This window comes from Neolamprologus brichardi, chromosome 7 (assembly GCF_056152115.1).
Source record: "Neolamprologus brichardi isolate AB-2024 chromosome 7, ASM5615211v1, whole genome shotgun sequence".
Classification (NCBI taxonomy): Eukaryota; Metazoa; Chordata; class Actinopteri; order Cichliformes; family Cichlidae; genus Neolamprologus; species Neolamprologus brichardi.
The window spans coordinates 26,191,633-26,213,744 of NC_142110.1; the positions used below are offsets into that span (position 1 = coordinate 26,191,633).

A 22,112-nucleotide genomic window follows, 5' to 3' on the forward strand; every position below is an offset into this window, starting at 1 on the left:
AATAATAATGTATTTTAATTACAATTTTGTCAGTCCTATACCCAAGTTTCTTTTGTCTTTGTTTTTGTAAAAACCTTTTCAAATTACATCTACCATCTTAAATGATTATGGAATGGTGGCCCTGGATAGGGAGGGTGTATGGATCAGACTGAGGTCTAAAATAACTTGCTTTTTATCATTTTTGTTTTAATGTGCATACTTTTCAGAGTTGTCTGAGTGGCATGATGTTCTGCTGTGAGCTGAGTGAGAGTCTGAGTAAAAGATACCACATGTGAAAGAGTTTTATTTAGAAAACTCAGTGTTTACCTCAGCCAGCTGGGAGCCTCACCTGTTCCTTGTTACCCACGGAGAAAGCAAGAGGTATTTGTTAGACTCAGCTATATTACTCCTAAGCCTTGGACTTGGGCAGAAAGAAGAATGCAGACCTATGCAGAGACTGTTTTGATATTTGTAGAGCAGTGTGAAGTCAGGCCAGCGGCTGTGAGTTGCAGGTGACTGCTGAAAGAAAAAATATTTTATTACTGCATTCCAGCACCAGGGTGGGTGCATAGAAATGGAATAAACTAGATGGGATGCAGTAGGCTTTTTAAAATTACTATGCAGTACGAACTGTCAGCATGTACAAGGTGACACTGAGTGCCAGGTGACTAAAGTGCTGAATACCCCACATACTGTTTACATATAGGGAGTTTCACTCGATTCAGATTCTTTTTGGAACTTCATTTTTCTTTTTAGATAACTGAAGAAAAAAAAGTTTAATGAAAACATACAGTCAAGCAGTCACAAAACCAAACTAACCCACATTATCCCAGCTTGATATTACAATGTTTCAAGGTTTCTTAATATGTCAAATATTTACCTTTCTTGCCTTTTCTCAGACACAAAAAGTTGAACATGATAAAAAATGTTTATAGTGATAGGAAAAGCTAGCTGTGGCTGCTATAGGCTGACACATTTTACTCACTAAAGAATAAAATCCTAATCCTTATTACCCAAGAACTGTTTTAGTTCCAAAAATGCGTCCCTTTGTCAAAAAAGATATTCTGTTCATGAGGTCATTCATTTGTCCCAGACATTTCCCAACAGATTTGTATATCTTGCTCATACATGATACTCTGAGTTACCTGGCTACACTTGAATTAATAACATGGGGGCTCTATAAATAAAGATTATTTGTATCATATTAAAATGATGATCACAATAAATTTAAGGTTCGCCACATCTTAGTTTGCACTGGTTATGTCTGTTGCTGTACAACAGCCTTTAAGATGATCATTAATTCATTTGACTTCGGAGATGGAAAGTTAATAAAGACAGGAGTTGAAATGGTTCTTCTCTCCAACAGAGGAAACATATGAGTGGGTATGAAAGATTAATCTAATCTGAATATGACAAATATTTATCTGCAATGAAGGGAAATTTGCAAATGTGGTTCCCTTTAATATGAAAACAACAATGAGAACATGTCAAGATATGCTTTTTCTAATCCATCGTTGTACAACAAAGCAACACCAGCATTTGATGTGACATTAGGAGCCTTGCCTGGAGTTGGATTCTTTGAGTAAGTCCTTATAAATTCTCCTTAACCTGTTTCCTTCACCTCATGATGTTTTCCATCAAGGTCGAGGCAAAGTTATTAAGAAAAGATCCATCAGGGACTGTCTCCGCCTAGGTGTCTTCTACGTTGTGAAGACTGCGGGTGGGGTTGGGGGTGGGCCGGTCCATTTACCAGTGCAGGTTGGCTGACACACCTTATCTACTGTAACCACGCTCCTGTGTTGTAGTATTAAGTGTAACAGCATCATGAGCCATTGAATGCTCAGACTCACTCATGTCTGTTATTCACAGTTTTGCTCATCCACCTTACCTTTGGCTTGAACCATGGCTAACCTACTTTTACAGAATTAATTAAATTGACTGTTTATATCTATCTATCTATCTATCTATCTATCTATCTATCTATCTATCTATCTATCTATCTATCTAGTGATGCATGAATATGAATGTAAGAAGGAGGGGGAAATGAATTTGAGAAAACAAATGAAGCTTTTACCCACTGATACAGGAGATGCACAGGGGACAAAAGACACAGTGGAAGACAAATGTATGTACATGGGGGACACATTATGACACAGCTGTGAACAGGGCACAGGTACTACCTACTCTGTATTCCATATTCTATGTTGCAAAAGCTGCCAGCCTCTCTACATGTGCTTGGAAAGACAGAGGAGAGAAACATGTGTTTTGAGTTTTCAGAGCCTTTAAAGTGAAGAGCCAATTGGAGCAGAGAAGCAAGGTACTGAGAAAATAGAGAAGAAATGAGAGCGTTGGCTTAGGTTTAGGTGTGTTGGAAGACCAAGAGTTATTCTTTTGTTTGGAAAACAAGATGTCCCCAAGTTACCTTCTCCTCTGGTCTATTTTACTGACGCAAAGACCGTATTGACCAGAATAATTCATCATTTATTTGAGATTTTTCATTGTTGGACTGTGTACTCCTCCTGGAAGATGTTAGGGAATGTCTAGCATTATGTTGTGCAGATATGCAGTCAAACAATCAGCATGGCTTTGGGGCCAATGAGCAATGGATGAGAAGTTAATACATATAAAGCTCCATTTGCATTATTTCTTTTTTCTTTTGCAGTACAAACACTGACACACACGGTTTGTAGTTAAATGTACAGTAATCTGAGGGCACATGCACGATTCATGAACATCAATGCTGCTGTCATACAGGTCCATTCTACTGCTTTCAATATGAAATAGAAAAGGCTGGAATTTGTACTCCTTTTCTTGTCTCACCGATGATAATAAAGCTTTAAATTGTAAATGAACAGTGTAAATACAGTACTTCTTCTTCTATTCTTAACTTCAAATTTATATTGAGAATTTGAGCATCAGTGTATCTGCCATATTTCAGTCATGACAGATGGCTGCCCCTCCCTGAGCCTGGACGTGCCGAAGGTTTCTTCCTGTAAAAAGGAGGGTTTTTTTTCTTTCCACTGTTGCCAAGTACTCTATCAAAGGAGCTAGTTTGATTGTTGTGGTTTTCTTTAGAATTATTGCAGGATTTCTACCTTACATCATAAAGTGCTTTGAGGCAACTGCTGTTGTGATTTGGTGGTATATAAATAAAACAGAATTGAATTGTCTACTGACAGTGTCAGAGTCTGAAACAAATCTACAGAGAAAAACATAAAAACTATTCAATTATGTGATATTTCAATTTTTCCTTTTTAATGGGACTGCAATTCTGTTTCTGCATGATTATTTGCTATTGTGTTTAAATATTTTTTTTGTTTTGCCAAAATATTGCAAAATTTAAGAATCTGCTACAGTAAAGAGACCAGGATGTACTTTACTGTATACGTGTGTCCTCTGCAAGAGTGAAACAAGAAGGTTAATACAAGTGTCTGTGAAATGTGAGGATGTAATCTGGATATTTTTCATTTATATGTGTGTGTGTGTGTGTGTGTGTGTGTGTGTGTGTATTAACAGTTTTTTAACAGTTGCAGTATATCCGCTTGTATTACTTGTAGTGTTTTACTTATTTGCTCACAGTTTTGAAAAAGATTACGGTTTTAGTTTAGTTTAGTGTAACTAAATGTTAAATGTTAACCTGTGTAATGTTTTTGTTTTGTAGACTTGCCATCCAGCTGTTTAAAGTTGTTTTTTAAAGTCATATATAACTAAAAAATATATATACTATATTAAATAATAGATTAATCTTTGACAAAGAGAATAGCAGCCATGCTCTATGTTACAGATTTGTCAGCCTTTTGGAATTACAAGATACATTTTTTAAATATTTGAGATCTCAAATATTAAATTGCAAAGTGTATGTTTTTTTTTTGTTTGTTTTTTTTTAAATCTTAGCTTTTATGGCTTAAAAGCTGATGTGGGGGTTTAACATTAACTGGCATTAAAACAGCATAACAAAGAAGCCTGACAACTTTACTCAGTCATGTTACCTTCTGAAAATGCTGGTAATGTGAGAATTGTGAACACTTTCTATACAGCCTGATTTTGATACTGAACTCCACTTAGCAGATTTTTTATAGTGTACTTTGCCCTTATCACAGTATAAACATCTACTCAACCAGAATAACCTGCTGGTGCCAATGTACAGATAATAAATGTTAGCTATGTATCTTAAATGGGATTTTGTAACAAAGAAACACTCATAACTTACTACTACTAATATTTACATTTGTTTGAAGATCTGAAACATTTAAGTGTGACAAACACTTAAATGAAAGGCAGGATACTCTCACAGAATTGCATGTAGTTCTTTTTGTGTAATCTTTGAAGGAGCTTTTCTAAACTGTCTAAAAAAAGTTCTTTGAGAGTTTGCTTTTCTTTATTCATCATTTCAAACTACAAAAATAGTCAGCTACTTAGAAATGCTTTTGGAGTTCTTTCTGCATATTTATAATGTTTGTTTGTTTTTTAGGGTCCATTCTAAGTTGTTGTAATTGTATCGTGGTTCACATCTACCAGATTTTACTAAGAAGAATGACTTTGTCAGTAACTAAGCTATATGCCTGTATTTGTTGGGAGGGGTGCCTCTATGGGCTATAGATCCAATGTCATGTCCTAAATTAAAACATCTGACTCTAAGTTGCATACTGGAAGGAGCCATTTACACAATCTCCACTATTCTTGTGTTTGTGTTGTAGATGAAATCTAGACCACAGTTCATAAACAGTGAGTGCCGAAATCCTATTGAGTGACTACTTCAGTAAGTATGCTATTTGCTGTGGTATAATAATAATGTATACTTTATTGTTCCCCTGGGGAAAATCCTCTCTGCATTTAACCCATTCACTCAGTGAAGCAGTGGGCAGCCACTGTGCACCCGGGGAGCAGTGTGTAGGGACGGTACCTTGCTCAGGGCTACCTCAGGGTAGCCGTTCAGTGGGTTCAAACCCCCGACCTTCCAATCATGGGTCCACCACTCTAGCTACTGAGCTATCCCTGCCCCGGGGATACCAGTATGCCAGCTAACAACAGCTGCACAACACAAGAGAACCTTCCAGTATCTACAGAAGATTTATATAAACACATAATGTATAATGCTGTATACAGCCTTTTTATCTGTTTTTTTTACATTACTTTAGAAACTGATATTGCACCTTTTTTTAGTGTGATCTGGAAATGATTTATTGTCTATTTCACTGATTTTACTGAATAAGCAAATCCAACATTTGATTCATAAAACAATGCTCTAAAGTGCAATGAACAATGCAGCACACACTGAGGTATTAAACAATAATAAAATGCATTACACATTTAAATTTATCTAAATACATTTTCTTGGTCAACACTATACTGAGTGCAAAAGTGTGTGTTTGACCTACTGTATTTAAACAGCTGAATGAAATTGGACAGCATTTTCTAGTTTGTTGCGTCTAAAGATATCCAGAGGAAGACAATGATAATTTATTTTGGGGGAACGCTCCAGTGTAACATAAGGATATTTATGATTTCACTGTATTTGTTGTAAAGGCTCACCTTTCAGCACATTCACTTCACCAAATGCACCTTGTTTCTTTTCCTCACCTTTGATTGGGTCTTAATTGCACTCACCTGTCACTCGTTATATAAGGACTGCACTCACCTACAACTCACTCTTTCTTCACTCCCACATGGGGCGGCAGCTGAGGTGAGTATCTCGTTGAGTCTCCTGAGTTCATGTATTGTTTCGAGTTACTTAAATCATACTTTGTCCTTTTTAGAGATAGCAGTCCATGTGTGTCTTTCCTTCCTTTACCCATTATTCAATAAAACGACAAAACCTGTAAATGATTGACTGCTTATTCTCATTCTAATCGGATGAGCCCATGATGATGACGACTACTTAAACCCTGAACCTTCCTTCCTCCAAAACATGGTTCTCCGAGCCGGAGTAGTGTTAGCGTCATGGATTCTCAGCAGCCATTGACTGAAGATTTGAGACGTTCCGGTCGTGAAAGGAGACCTGCCCACCTGCAGCAGTATGACGTTCAGTATCCTTGAAGTAGAAGTACTAGATGTGATGCAGAGAGTCAAACAGAATGCCAGCATAGTGACACAGACACACATGGACTGCAGGATCCTGACGGGGAGTCAGAAAGTCAACCAGAGACATCCCTTGCTCCTTTACCCACAAATCAAGATGAGGTGATGAGGGAACTCCTGATGATGATGAGGGAGATTAGGCAACTTATGATTCAATTATCTCCTCCCCATTCTCACAGTTCCTCCAGATCTTCAATTCACACTGTCTCATCTGATGAAAGCAAATCCTCTGTATGCGGTTTACAAGCCATTCCCCAAACGCATCAGCAACATGAGCAGTTCCCAGTGATTGATCCAGCAACATGTCAATCACCCTCTCAGCCCCCACAGGTTAGCCGTCACTCTGGTGCAGTTCCGGCTGCTAGCCCTCCTGTCCCTAATTCAACAATATTAGATGCTGCAGTTCCTTCAAGTGGTTTGCCTAGACCAGTTTTTCCTACACCAGATGAGACTGCTTTTAATTTCCTGTTCACGCCAATGCAAGGTCCGCACCAGATTTCCTGTGTTCAACCTGCTGTTCATCTAGATGAAGACCCCGCTCAACCTCTTGTTTGCATTCAAGAACCAAGGCAGCACCCTCCTGTAAAGCAGCAACCAGCTACATCGGATGGTTTGCATGCACAAAAACCTTCGGTACCCATTACTGCTAGTTCTAGTCACCCTGTTAGCACTAGAACACATGTGTATAAGCTTGAGGGTCCTTCTTTCCCAGACCTTACCAGAGAAGATGAAATCCAGTATAGGCTGTTACGAATGGCCCTTACTAACCTGCTTGACCCTCATGAGACAGAGCACTTTAAATATCATGTCCTTCTCGATCATCTGAAAGTAGACCAAGCTAAACGGTTAGCTATTTCCTTTTCCTATGCTCCTGACCCATACACTCAAGCCATCAAAGCTCTTGATGAGCGTTATGGGCAACCAAGACAGCTAGCATTGAAAGAGCTACGTAATATACTGGAGCTTCCTCCTATCAGAGCAGGTGATGGTCGGACTCTGGATAACTTTGCTCTTCGTGTGCAAGCTTTAGTTGGTTTGCTTAGCACTCTGGGTGATCAAGGACGGACAGAACTATATTGTGGCTCCCATGTCGATCGCCTACTCGAAAAGTTGCCTGCAGAGCATTCCAGTCGCTTCAAACGGCACATTTACAGGGAACAAGGAGATATGATGTATGACTTACCTTTGTTCTCATCCTGGTTGCAAATGGAATGCAAGTGTCAACCAAGAAAGGACGGTGCCATTTCATCCTTTAACCAGCCACGACCTGCCCATAAATACACCTCTCCACTCACAACAATATTACATGGGACAAATGCATCCGATCCTGTACAGGCAGCACAACCCATCATAATGACTAAGGCAAGATGTGCATATGGCTGCTCACCTGAACACCACATTAGCAAGTGCCCCGAGTTCATTAACAAGACAAAGGATGAGGAAAATACACTGGATAAAGAGAAACAAACTGTGCTGGCGTTGTGCTAGAACTCACCAGGCTGCGAAGTGTGATCTGAGGAAAGCATGTGCCACCTGCATGGGAAGACATCTACAGATCCTATGTGAGGTGAATCAGAGACCTAGAACTGAAGTTAATCCTGTAGTGAGGACACTGTACTAATAAACCTAGTGACTGTCCTAGTGTACTATTAAAAGTTGTGAAAGTGCTCCTGCGTAATTCCAAAAGAACCCTGGAAACATATGCAGTACTTGACGATGGCTCCCAACGTACCATGCTTCTGACATCAGCAGCTCAGCATCTCCACCTAACTGGGAAAGCTGAAAAATTATCACTCAAAACTGTCCATCAAGAAGTATTCAAGGTTCTTCTGTAAGTTTCCAGATTTCTCCTATCGCACATCCAGAGAAAACTTACACACTTAATAATGCCTTCGCTACAAGTCACTTAGCACTTTCAGAACACACCTACCCCGTATCCTCTCTTCAATGGAGATACAAGCATCTTCAAGGTATCCCATTAACCTTTATTAACAAAGCAGCTCCACTACTGCTCAAAGGCTCCGATCATACCCACCTTATTACCCCTATTGCACCAGTTAGACATGGACCATTTGGATCTCCTGCAGCAGTCAAAACCCGCTTAGGATGGACACTCCAAGGTCCAATCACAGACTTCCAACCCCAGAGCAGTTCCACGTATGTTTGTCCAATGTTTCTTCACATCTTCCAGTTCAGGAGAACCACTCCAGCACATCCTTGTGTTCGCTGATGGCTCTGAATTCATTCAGCCACCTCATACTCTACCATCAGCAGAGTATGAGGTTCCCCCAGCACCTGCAAAACTGCCCGACGGTCTGCAGGTCTGGGCCTGCAGCTGCATCCCACGCGGTTGGCATTTGGTCCTGCTTTGCTGCCACCGCTGGCTACATGGTCGGCCCCCCTGAACTGTCTGGCCTGCGTTGTCGACCTCTAGGTCGACCCCCTGAACCTATATTACACCTGTAGCATGTCTGATTCCTCTGCCCCCGCTTCGCGAAAAAGAGCATCTCTAATACTTTGAACATATTTCTCAGTAGAAATATGGGTGTGCTGATAGTGTTAGTGCAGCTGTCCCTTTAATAGTTCTGATACCTGGTGACATCACAGGAAACAGGAAGCAGGAAGTAGTAAGGTTTAGTGAAGTTTGCACATGGCCAAGGAGACTGCCATGAATCCACATGCATCTGCCCTCAATCCTTCGTCTTTTGGAGCATCGTCTGTATGTATATTGTTTATTTGATACTTATCTGTAGTTCTGTGGTTGTATTTTGTGACATGAGGGAAGTTTAATGTGTAACTTTGATACGTTGTTGAAGCTACATGTTTAGAGCACGGCTAATGCTTATTCTTGCAGCTAAAGTGCTACGCTATGTTGATTTAGATTATTGTAGACTTGTAGGTACAGTGTATATGTAAGATTTAAAGAATATACTGTAATTGTAATTGTGTTATGTTTGTTTCAGTTTCACACTTTCTACATCATTAAACCTGTGGACAAAGAGTAATGGTCTTCAGAGTCTTGATGGAAGAAAAGTGTTGAACCTTGCTGCCGGTTCCTCTTCTGTGCAGTGCGAAGAGGGAAAGACAGTACAGTGAAAAGACGTTGAGTTACAGACAAGGTAACACAGTGCATGTGACAACAGCTACTGCTATCTCGCTACATAGCCTCTACTTGCCTACACTATGGATTCAAAGCCATCGTCAGTGAAGACACGGTCTTATGCTTCTATGTCAACCACACGTTCTCATGGATCGGCTACCAGCACTGCAGCTGCAAAAGCTAGGGCTAATGCTGAAGCAGCAAAGGCACGTTTAGCGTTTGCAGAGCAAGAAATGAAGTTAAAAATGGAAAAGGCTCGTCTGGAAGCTTCTATAGAAATGCTGACAACAGAAAAGGAAACTGCTGCAGCTGTAGCGAAGGCGGAAGCTTTAGAAGCAGCGGTTGGCGTTAGTGAAGGAAAACACAGTTGTAAACTTCCTCTCATTGCAACATCAGTCGACTCTGCTGAGCGTACAAAAGTGTATGTGGAGAAACAAGCTGAAGTATCAAGAGACATCCAGATGGCATCACAGGAGGATTTACCCTTGCAAGATGAGACACAGCAGCCGCTTCCTGAGGAACCTTTGCATAATACGGTGTGCATGCCACGTCTCAATTCGCTGAGTGATGGTCCCCCCGACGCTGCTATTACTGTCTTTGATACTCCACTGCATCCTCCACGTACCCTTAACCCCTTTGTCACATCAGATGTGAATCGCAACTCAGCTCAACAGACAGAGCACCACTACTACGGAGTACTCAAAGAAAATGATTATGAAGATTTTCTAAGGCCTTCATGCAGTGTAACTGCACAGCAGCCACCCTGGAAGACCAACAGCGCCATGGAAGCTCTTCCCCATCACCCATATGGTAACTCTCAGCGGCCTAGTTACTCCACTGAGCCACATGTGACAGACTTTGTCAGATTTCTAGCACGACGTGAGCTCGTTACAAGTGGTCTACTACAATTTAACGATAGACCGGAAAACTACAGGGCCTGGCGACGTTCATTCCAGAATGCGGTGAGAGACTTGAATCTAACAAGTGATGAAGAAATGGATCTTCTTGTCAAATGGCTGGGAAGTGAATCAGCTGAGCATGCAAAGCGTATTAGGTCCATCCACATAAATCAACCAGTTAAAGGGCTGAGCATGATCTGGAACCGACTAGATGCTTCTTACGGTTCATCTGAAGCTATTGAGAAAGCTTTGTTCCAAAAACTGGATAGTTTCCCCAAAATTGGCAATAAAGACTACTCCAAACTCCGGGACCTCAGTGATTTACTGATGGAACTAGATGCTGCCAAGGCCGAGGGAGATCTGCCTGGTCTTTTGTATCTTGATACCCCCAGAGGTGTAAATGCAATAGCCCAAAAATTACCATATGGTATACAAGAAAAATGGCTTTCTCATGGATCCAGTTACAAACAGTCACATTGTGTAACATTCCCCCCATTCTCAGTGTTCGTTTCCTTCATCTACCAGCAAGCACAGATGAGGAATGATCCAAGTTTCAACTTTGTTTCTCAAACCGAGATGGTTAAAATGGAAAAACCTCCTTGGAAAAACAGTAGACAAAGGGAGATTTTAGTCAACAAGACAGAAGTGTCACCTGCTGCTCGCTCAGACAACAGAAACAAGAAGAATGTGGAGGATCCAGATAGGAGATGTCCTATACATAAGAAACCTCACACATTACAAAAGTGTCGTGCCTTTCGAGAGAAACACTTCGAAGAAAGAATGAACTTTCTCAGGGAGAATGGCATCTGTTTTAAGTGTTGCAACTCCTCAACGCACACCGCGAGGGAATGCCAAAGTATCATTAAGTGTACTGAATGCAACAGTGATAGACACTCATCTGCTCTACATCCAGGTCAGGCACCGTGGATAAAGAACATAAGCATGCCTTTGGAGCATGGCGGGGAGCCAGAACACACACAAACTTCAGAAGTTACTGCTCAGTGTACCGAGATCTGTGGAGAGGACCGCACTGTTAAGAACTGCTCCAAGATCTGCCTGGCCAGAGTCTATCCTAAAGGAAAACGTGAAAAGGCCATAAAGGCCTATGTTATTATAGACGAGCAGAGTAATAGATCTTTGGCTCACTCAGATTTCTTTGAGAAGTTTGACTTGCAATGCCCTACTGCATCTTACACACTGAAGACATGCTCTGGTATGACTGAGAACATGGGGAGGATAGCTTCAGGCTTCTGTATAGAGTCAATGGATTGTAAAACAGTTCAGCTACTACCAAGCCTGTTGGAGTGTAATGAGATACCAGACAACAGAGCAGAGATTCCATCACCAAGTGCTGCTCTCCATCATGATCATCTGAAACCAGTTGCTCACCTTATTCCAGAGTTTGAACCTGATGTTCCCATTATGCTCTTACTTGGACGTGACGTCATTAGACTTCATAAGGTTCACAAATACATCAATGGCCCCCCTGATGCCCCCTATGCTCAAAAACTTGAGTTGGGATGGGTGATTGTGGGCAATGTCTGTTTGGGACGTGTTCATAAGCCACGCAGTGTAAACACGTACTTCACTAATGCTCTTGAACAGTCTCGTCCTACTATTTTTGAACCATGTCCGAGTGTTCTCCAGGTTAAAGAGAGATACGGTCCCGAACATTCAAAGTGTGCCTATGATGTAGAAGATGATGGGCTAGGCTGTACAGTGTTCCAGCTTACCCGAGAGGATAATAAACCAGCACCATCGTTTGAAGATCTTGCCTTCATGGCAATAATGAAACGAGAGCTCAAGAAGGATGCCAGTAACAGCTGGGTAGCTCCTTTGCCATTTAGGCAGCCAAGACCACACCTCCCTGATAACAGACAGCAAGCTCTTAACCGCTTCAGCTCCCTCAAACGCAACTTAGCAAGGAAACCTGAGATGTCCCAACATTTCTTCTCATTCATGGAGAAAATATTCGAAAATGGTCATGCTGAAGTTGCTCCTCCTCTCACTCCAAACCAGGAACGATGGTATTTACCCATTTTTGGAGTGTACCACCCAAAGAAGCCTGGCAACATCCGTGTTGTTTTTGACTCAAGTGCACAGCATGAGGGAGTGTCTCTGAATGATGTTCTCTTGAAAGGACCTGACCTCAACAACCTACTCCTGGGAGTTCTGATGAGGTTTCGCAAGGATGCCATTGCAGCAACTGCAGACATCAAGCAGATGTTTCATTCCTTTCTTGTGAGAGAAGAAGATCGTAACTTCCTACGGTTCTTCTGGTTCAGAGACAACAGTCCTACACAGGAAGTCATTGAGTACCGCATGACTGTACATGTGTTCGGTAATAGCCCTAGTCCAGCGGTTGCCATTTACTGCCTCAGGCAGTCCACGATGGATGGAGGACCACATCATGACCCCGAGGTGAAACAGTTTGTTTGCCATGACTTTTATGTTGATGATGCACTTAAATCTTTTTCAAGTGTAAAAAGTGCTGTCTGTCTGTTGAAGAAAACTCAGGATGTTCTGGCAAACTCCAACCTGAGGCTCCACAAAATCGCCTCTAACAGCAAGGAGGTCATGGAGGCTTTCCCACCTGAAGATCGCGCAAATGACTTGAAGGATTTGGATCTGAGCTCAGATATTCTACCTGTACAGCGCAGCTTGGGACTAAATTGGAACTTGGAGTCCGACATGTTCGTTTTTAAAGTCAACAAAGAAGAGAAGCCTTTCACACGCCGAGGCATCCTATCAGTGGTAAATAGCGTGTATGACCCCTTGGGATTTGTGGCTCCCGTGACCATTCAAGGGAAGCACATTCTAAGAGAGCTCACACAACAAAGATGTGACTGGGATTCTCAGCTCCCTGAGGGGATGCAGGAAAAATGGAAGTCTTGGCGGGATTCACTGAAAGACCTAAGTGGCGTGATGATCCCAAGACCCTATACCAAAGCCTTTCTTTCAACAACAAAGACGAGAGAACTGTTTGTCTTTTCTGATGCGTCAACGATGGCTATTGCAGCAGTTGCCTATCTCAGGGTGGTGGACGAAGCAGGGAATACTCATACTGGCTTTGTTATGGGTAAGGCGAAGCTGGCACCCAGACCTGAACACACAATCCCCAGACTTGAGCTTTGTGCAGCTGTACTGGCCGTGGAGTTAGCAGATTTCATATCATCAGAGCTTGACATGCGCATCGATGCTATCACCTTCTACACTGATAGCAAAGTAGTGCTCGGATACATAAATAACGAGACAAGACGCTTTTATGTGTATGTCAGCAATCGTATTGTCCGCATCAGAAGGTCCTCTCATCCTAAGCAGTGGAAGTACGTGTCTACAGGGGAAAATCCAGCAGACTGTGCGACAAGGTCTGTACCGGCTGCCTTTCTCTCAGATACCTCTTGGCTCACTGGACCTCCTTTTCTGACTGAGCCTATGCAAGATTCTCTAGAACCAGACTCCTTTGAGCTTGTGGATGCAAACATGGACGCTGAGATCCGCCCGCAAATCTCTACTTTGCAAACACAGGCTTCTCGCACACTACTTGGGTCCCACCGTTTCTCCAAGTTTTCTTCCTGGCAAGCTTTGAAACGTGCCATTGCTAATCTCCTTCACATTGTGAACAGCTTTCACACACGTAAGGTCAAAGGGACCATGCGATGCAAGGGGTGGCATTTCTGTCAGAAAGCAGGTACACCTGATCAACTCAGTTTATCAGAGCACGTCATTATTCAAACTGTGCAGGAAGAGGCATATGCTGAAGAGTTGGCCTGTCTCAAAAAGAATAAGGTGATCCCTCAAGGGAGTCCTCTTAGGACCCTGGATCCCTTCATTGACGCACTCAACGTCCTCAGAGTTGGTGGTCGGATAAGACATGGAGAGGTTCCTCATGAAGAAAAGAACCCTAAGATCATTCCTTGTAAGTACCATATTGCAACATTGCTGGTCAGACATTTCCATGAACAAACCCTGCACCAGGGACGCCACTTCACAGAGGGTGCCATCCGTGCAGCAGGCTACTGGATAATAGGTATGAAGAGATTGGTGAGCACTGTCATCCACCATTGTGTCACATGTCGAAAGCTCCGTGGTCTCCCTGAACAACAAAAGATGGCTGACCTGCCATCAGATCGCCTCTCTATGGAACCCCCATTTACCTACATTGGACTGGACGTGTTTGGCCCATGGAGTGTTGTTGCACGGCGTACAAGAGGTGGTCTCGCCCATAGTAAGAGATGGGCAGTTATATTCACTTGTATGGCCGTTAGAGCAGTCCACATAGAGGTCATAGAATCTCTGGACACCTCATGCTTCATCAATGCCCTCAGGAGGTTTTTAGCTATTCGAGGTCCTGTGAAACAAATACGTTCGGACAGAGGCACAAACTTCGTGGGTGCGTCAGCTGAACTAAAGATTCCATCCAATATTGATTCCACGTCTGTTGAAAAGTACTTAGCTGGAAAAGGTTGTGCATGGGTCTTTAACCCTCCACATGCATCTCACATGGGTGGCGCATGGGAGAGGATGATAGGAATAGCCAAAAGAATCCTCGATTCAATGTTCCTGCATCTTGGGACATCAAACTTGACCCATGAGGTCCTTACTACGCTGATGGCAGAAGTGGTGGCAATTATCAATGCCAGACCTCTCATACCAGTATCTACTGATCCAAGTGACCCAGTTCTACTAACCCCAGCCACTCTCTTAACTCAGAAGATGGGTACTCCATCAGCTCCACCTGAAGACTCCAATGTCAAAGATATGTGTAAACAACAATGGCGTCAGGTGCAGCATCTGGCCCAGACTTTCTGGAGCAAATGGAGACGACAGTATCTTTCTTCACTGCAGCCAAGAAGAAAGTGGCAGGACAGTCAACCCAATCTGGAGCCTGGGAGCATTGTACTTCTCAGAGATCAGCAGCTCAAGAGAAATGAATGGCCTCTTGGAGTAATCACCCAAGTCTTCCCTAGCCAGGACAATAAGGTCCGCACAGCGGAGGTGAAGGTATCCAGGCAAGATGGGACAAAGGTATTTTTGAGACCTGTGTCGGAGCTCATTCTTCTGTTACATCCAGACAAAGACTGAACTGTTACTCTATATCTATATACATATATAACCATGTATAACTGTTCTGTATTGTATGTTAGTTGTGGCATTCTATCATGCCAGGCGGGGAGTGTGCTGATAGTGTTAGTGCAGCTGTCCCTTTAATAGTTCTGATACCTGGTGACATCACAGGAAACAGGAAGCAGGAAGTAGTAAGGTTTAGTGAAGTTTGCACATGGCCAAGGAGACTGCCATGAATCCACATGCATCTGCCCTCAATCCTTCGTCTTTTGGAGCATCGTCTGTATGTATATTGTTTATTTGATACTTATCTGTAGTTCTGTGGTTGTATTTTGTGACATGAGGGAAGTTTAATGTGTAACTTTGATACGTTGTTGAAGCTACATGTTTAGAGCACGGCTAATGCTTATTCTTGCAGCTAAAGTGCTACGCTATGTTGATTTAGATTATTGTAGACTTGTAGGTACAGTGTATATGTAAGATTTAAAGAATATACTGTAATTGTAATTGTGTTATGTTTGTTTCAGTTTCACACTTTCTACATCATTAAACCTGTGGACAAAGAGTAATGGTCTTCAGAGTCTTGATGGAAGAAAAGTGTTGAACCTTGCTGCCGGTTCCTCTTCTGTGCAGTGCGAAGAGGGAAAGACAGTACAATGGGGGCGGCTGTTGTAAAGGCTCACCTTTCAGCACATTCACTTCACCAAATGCACCTTGTTTCTTTTCCTCACCTTTGATTGGTTGTGGTGCTTGGCCTTAATTGCACTCACCTGTCACTCGTTATATAAGGACTGCACTCACCTACCACTCACTCTTTCTTCACTCCCACATGGGGCGGCAGCTGAGGTGAGTATCTCTTTGAGTCTCCTGAGTTCATGTATTGTTTTGAGTTACTTAAATCATACTTTGTCCTTTTTAGAGATAGCAGTCCATGTGTCTTTCCTTCCTTTACCCATTATTCAATAAAACGACAAAACCTGTAAATGATTGACTGCTTATTCTCATTTTAATCGGATGAGCCCATGATGATGACTACTTAAACCATGAACCTTCCTTCCTCCAAAACAGTATTGCTGGCAAAGACTAAAAATTTGAAGTAAAGTAACTTCTCTTCCTGTTCCTCTTGCTTATTTGCAAAAATGAAAATGCAAAAGTAAATGCTCTCTGTATCATGTTCAGATATGAACAAATATTCTTAACTATACAAGTTCGGGTTTTTTATTAATGTAATCAACAATCAAAGACATTATTTAGGGGGCACACAGTTTTCATCTGTCTCTGGTTTGGGTGGCTAGTATCAGCAGCACAGAGTACAAATGACAAGAACTGATAATACGAATAATTGTCACACTCTTTTATGATCACGTTTGCTGATGATTGTTTCATACAGCAGTATACCATATAGCACAGCCATTTTTTACATGTTTTTTTTTTTTTTTTTTTTTTAATGAAAATGACCGTAAATCTAATCAAATACGATGTGTAACATGGGCCTTATCAAAAACTGTCTGCTTCCACTCACTTTTTTATGTGACTTGAAAACATGGATTTTATTGGTTAAATGCTACAAGTCTTGTTTGCAAACTTTACAACAGACCACTGGAGGATTTGGTCCGGATTGGTATTTGATGTTTCCAAGCCATAAGTAATAATCTCAGGCTCAGTATACATTTTTTTTGTTTTGTTTTTTTTGCATGATTATTTGAGTGATTTCCATAATATTACATGGCTTACTTGCTTTTGTGTTTAAAACCAAGCACATTTGGGGGAGACTGAGGTATGCTGCAATACATCCTGGAAGTCAGTTTGATTAAAAAAAAATGCTTGGAGTCCAGACAAAAACAAGTTAGACTTCTTGCTTAATTTGAATGGTTGTTTGGTTACTTTAATTTACAAGGTTATCCTGTATCAACATCAGTGTGTTTAATAAGGGCATCATATTCTGTCATGACTGACAGGGTGAGGTTTGTTAGAAAGTTTAGCTGTCACTGTCCCCATTAAGGACATAATAAGTAATAAAAATCATTAAATAATTGGCTATTTTATTACTTATGAAAAACAAAATCGGCAAATCCATTAAAAATTCCTGTAAGTGTAGGCTAAAATGACCTGTTGCAGCATGTCTTTTTGCAAACCTATGAAAAAAGTCAGCTTGCAGCTGATATTCAATCAAGTGTGACAAAAAAATCGGCTTTTGAAATGATTGTATTTTTGTACAAGAAATATTTTAATAATGTTTATTCTTCCCAAACATATCATTCTTCCTGTCTGTGAATTTCATCTGTATCTGCAGCCATTTACGACAGACCTATGTATCAACAAACAATAACTGCTGTTTGATGAATTTTACTTCAAAACTGTAATATTGCCTTTTAAAGATGCTAGAATGTTATTAGAAAGCAAAACTTAACTTGGGGAATTTTAATATGTCGCAACCATCCCTGATTCGTGTTGAAATATCCGACTCTCCCGATTTAATAAATTCTGTGATTGATTTTTTCATTTGCTAACATCTTTTAATGACGTGGATTATTAGCATACACAGAGAAATCCAGGTTATTTTAAGTGTCTCGCCCCACTCTACATAACAAGTGGAAGGAGTCTCTTAACTAGTAATTTCCTTTGTTTCATCCTAGTTTTACAGAGGTTCACTTCATTTAAAAGTCATACTTTACATCTTGTTTTAGAATTTCGTGTGCAGGGACATAAGTCTGTCCTTAGAGTAAACGCTGCTCTGTTGCTTTAACTGCTGTCCAACATCTGATATTTATGACATTTACACAAAAGTCAAATTAGCAAGAATAAAAAATGGGACAGCCTCGTGTTGAGTGACGTAATTCCACGCCCGCCTGCCCTTTCTCTCAGTGCGCGAGCTCGAGAGTCCAAAGTATAAAGTAGCGCGAGCGCCTTAAGTGGGACGGGGTGGGGGGGAATGTAGTCGATAGCGAAGGACACACAGAAGCGCACACTCCTGCATGCAGCCACATCTGGCTTTACAGTGGAACACAGACCATATGTGTACATGTGAGCACTGAGGAGTGGAGGGCTTCACAACTCGACTGAGGAGTAAATATAAGAAAATGGACCCGGAGTTATGGATTTAAAGTGCAGAGGACTTGAAATGGGCGGTCTACTGGTGGCGTTGCTGCTCTGGAGTTGCCTTCTGTCGGCGGTTGACGGTACGTTTACTTTTTGTTCACAACATGGATCCTCAAGAAAGGTGGAAGCACGAAAGCTGATAAGAACACTGGTGAACACGGTCCGAGCCTGCCGCGCATTTGTGCACTTCACTGCCCTCAAATGTTACCACATTTGGTCAGTCTGAGTCTAGCAGCGATTTCTTGTGTCAAACTTTAGATTTTTATATCCCAAGGGCAAACCAACACAATGGAAGTCTTTAAACTTTGAATTGGTGTTGGCGACACGCTCTATGAGAAGGATTGTGTAACCAAACGGACCCCTGCTTTCCCCCTCAGTTTTACAGCCGTCACAGTTACAGGAAAATAAATTAACTTTAAAGTCAGCCTGGCTGTTTTGTCGGGCCTCGGTAGCTCCAGCCATTCGTGCTCGGTGTCGGATGTCAGCCAGTCTTTCTTCTGTAATGGTGCAAATACGCCGGTATGTTTATTTGAGAAAGAGCACACCAGAGAACAAGGCAAACATTTTCCAATGAGGATCGATGTCTTTATAAGCATTCCCTTCTCCGCCGCCTGAATTGCGCTATTACTATTTAATCGCCTGAAACTGCTCATCGAGAGGCGGAGCTTAGTTTTCTCTCATATGGATACATTTTTGCAGGTCCTGGTGCTTTCTATGCGGCCACTTACAGCTCAGGCATATTATTTCATGCTCCAACAATTCATATAAAATTAACTTCTAAAAACTCTAGCTCTCTTTAAGCTCACTCAATTGTTGTTGTTTTTTCAAGGTACGGGTAAGACCAATTCCAGATTTGTTGATGAAAGTTGCAATTTTTGCTTTTCTACTTTCCGTCAGTGTCACCGGGCCACTGACGGAAAGCTAGTTATAACTTTGCATAACACAAATTTACATAAGAATGACCAAAGTGGAGGTTATCTCTGTCTTCATTCTAACTTAACAGTTTGAGCTATATGCCGCACCTACTCAGCTATTTTATCATTAAAATTTTACTGAGTCAGCTACCTCATCATGTCGTCACTGAGCTGGTTAGCTGGTCAATTATGTGTTAAAAGAATCTTACTGGTTTTACTACTCAAACAAAGTGTACCGACTGAAAGGCACTGTATTACTGACTCTTCAGATTTCATCATTCCTTTTTATGATCGCTAAGTAGCTCATACGCTTTCTCTGAGTTATTTTTGATAAACTTTTAACCAAACACAGCCAGAGAAAACGCAGTAAATACTCACTCATTACTTATTACTCCAACTACTGCCAACCTTCTAGTAGTAAGTCCTTCATGATTACCTTACAACTGTGGTATTAGGTAAGGAACAATTCTAAGCTTGAGAGCTAGGTGAGTAATTTTCTTTTCTTTTAGTTTTCACTTCAGTTTAACTGTAGAGAAAGCACAGTGCTTTTTATTCAATGACATGTAGCTAACAGCAATAATTATTTTAAAGGTTAGGGACTCAAAAACAATGTCATGGTTTAATAGTTGATAGAAAATTAAATAAATTATGGCAGTATATAAAACATGCATTTTATATTATTCGCCTGCAGCACTTAAATACTACAAACATGTTAATGCATCCAGTAAAATGCGAATGAAGCCTAATTTGTGAGCAAAGAATAATTCTTTAAACACATTTTGTCACTATTTACATCGTTTTCATTCAGTAATCTTTCAACAGAGGTCCTCTAATTCTGTTCAAGTATGTTTAAGTTGTATTTTGCTACTTTTTGCCTGAGCACCACTGTGTCATTGTTATAATTTAACTGTCCTCTTATTTAAAGTGAAGCATATATAGTTAGGACTTCAGTTTTTTCTTAACAGTTTTTTTTCTAACAGCACAGTAGGCCAGTTGAAAAATTCCTTAGGCCTGTTGTACTATTTTCAAATGAAATCTTTCACACACTTTCAGCTGTGTCATAAATGGTAACAAAGTCCAACAAGAACCTGTTGCTCAAAGTAACATATTTATCTTGTACCCTTGAGAAAGCATGACACTATTCATTATCACTTACAGTTGAACAGAGTAATGTAAAATTAAAACATACGATGTACGGTGTCAGTACTGAACTCTCACCAGCCTCTAACCTCCACTGGTACATAGTGGAACTTTAGGTCCACATCACTGATATAACCATAAGAACATTCATCCAAATCATGTATATGTTTCCTACAGATCCACATCTAGGATGTATTTGTATGTGCATGAGTCTATGCCTTTCAAGAAAATCTCTCATCCTGAACTCAGTTTCTCCTCTTTTGGGCTTCAACTGTCCTTGTTTTGCTCTTTACCCTTGGTAACCATGAACCACTTCACCACCTGCCGCAGGTTCTTCTTAGTGTGGTGCTTTGCAGATTTCCAGAGGAAAACAGTTGGAGCTGACATACACAGAACCACAGGATGAGATCCTTTCTGGGAGGCCACTGAAAGACAGAGGACTGCCACAATAGCAACATTAGCTACAGATTTCTAATGTTAGAGATATTGCACAAATTGAAGAAAGCAGTCCTACATATTGGTTTAATATGTGCAATGAAGAACAAATCCTGGTCAAAAACGATTTCAGTCTTTTCCTCACGGTGTTACTGGAGGCCAAGACAATGCTGGCCTCCAGTAAGCATGTGGTTAGACACCATGTTTCTAAGATTTTTAGGACTGAGTACATTAACCTCAGTTTTATCTGAATTTAGAAGCAGGAAATTAGAGTCTATCCAGGTCTTTATGTCTTTAAGACATTATTTCAGTAATTGGTGTGTGTGTTATCAGGCTTCTTGGATAGATAAAGTTGGGTATCATCTGCATAGCAGTGAAAATGTATGCTCTGCCTTCTAATGATACTACCTATGGGAAACATGTATAATGTAAACAGAATTGGCCCTAGTGCAGAACTGCATAATTAACCTTAGTATCTGAAGAGGATTCTCCATTTACATGAACAAATTGGAGTCTTATAGATACGTATAATTCCGATCACTGTGGTACAGTACCTTTAGTCCACTGTTGGAGACTATAAGAAAATCAATTGTTCACTAATGCCTTTTCTGTACTGTGATGAGCTCCGAATCCTGACTGAAACTCTTCAAATCAACTATTCCTCTGCAGATGATCAGTAAGTGGTATTAGCTCAAGCCGTAAACACATCCTGAACACATGTGGTACACCAGAGCTAATGCTGTGCTAAAATGTTGCTCATTCAGTGCCTCCAGTGTAGATACAGTTACTAAAAATGTGCATGAGAAGGAATAGTTGAAGTGGTCCTGAAAGAACAATGATATCCCAAGCATGTCTGTACACAGCCACTGGCTACAAAAAAGGTGCAATACCATGCAAGTGTGTGTATGCTGACAGGTATCCTTATGAAACTGTAAGAAGAGATGAATGGCACTCATTATGATGTTTAAAATGTTTTAGTACAGACCTCTGCCTGTGCTGAAGCAATTCAGTTCAAATCAAATCAGTTTTATTTATAAGGTGCCAAAACACAACAGCATTCGCCTCAAGGTGCCTTATATTGCAACGTGAAGACCCTACAATAATACAAACCAAAGACAGCTAAATCCCAGCAGCAACAATACAGCTACATTTATAATACTGTTGTTCTCATTCACATGTTTTTTGTGTTTCTGTTGTCAGACATTATTACACTATTGGATGGAAAATGAAATGCTGCTGTAATTGAACCTCATAAATGCCACATGCTAACAAGTTACTGTGGCACAACATCGAAACTGTTTTATGCTTAAGTTGTGAGGATAAAAAGCGGATGATCACAGTTGAAAACAGCTAGGCTGTGTGTTTTGCCAATATTCACAATTAATATAAAGAAGCTTTCAG

At 41.0% G+C, this 22,112-nt stretch overlaps 1 protein-coding gene across 1 annotated transcript in view; it reads left to right on the forward strand.

The window, feature by feature from the left end:
• Nucleotides 1-18,008: 18,008 nt before the first annotated feature.
• Nucleotides 18,009-22,112, forward strand: part of lrp5 (low density lipoprotein receptor-related protein 5) — a 47,658-nt gene continuing 43,554 nt past the window's right edge. The window contains exon 1 of the mRNA XM_006782255.3: nucleotides 18,009-18,302. Coding sequence (XP_006782318.2) covers nucleotides 18,218-18,302 — 85 coding nt within the window. The 5' untranslated portion in view covers nucleotides 18,009-18,217. The remainder of the gene's footprint in view (nucleotides 18,303-22,112) is intronic.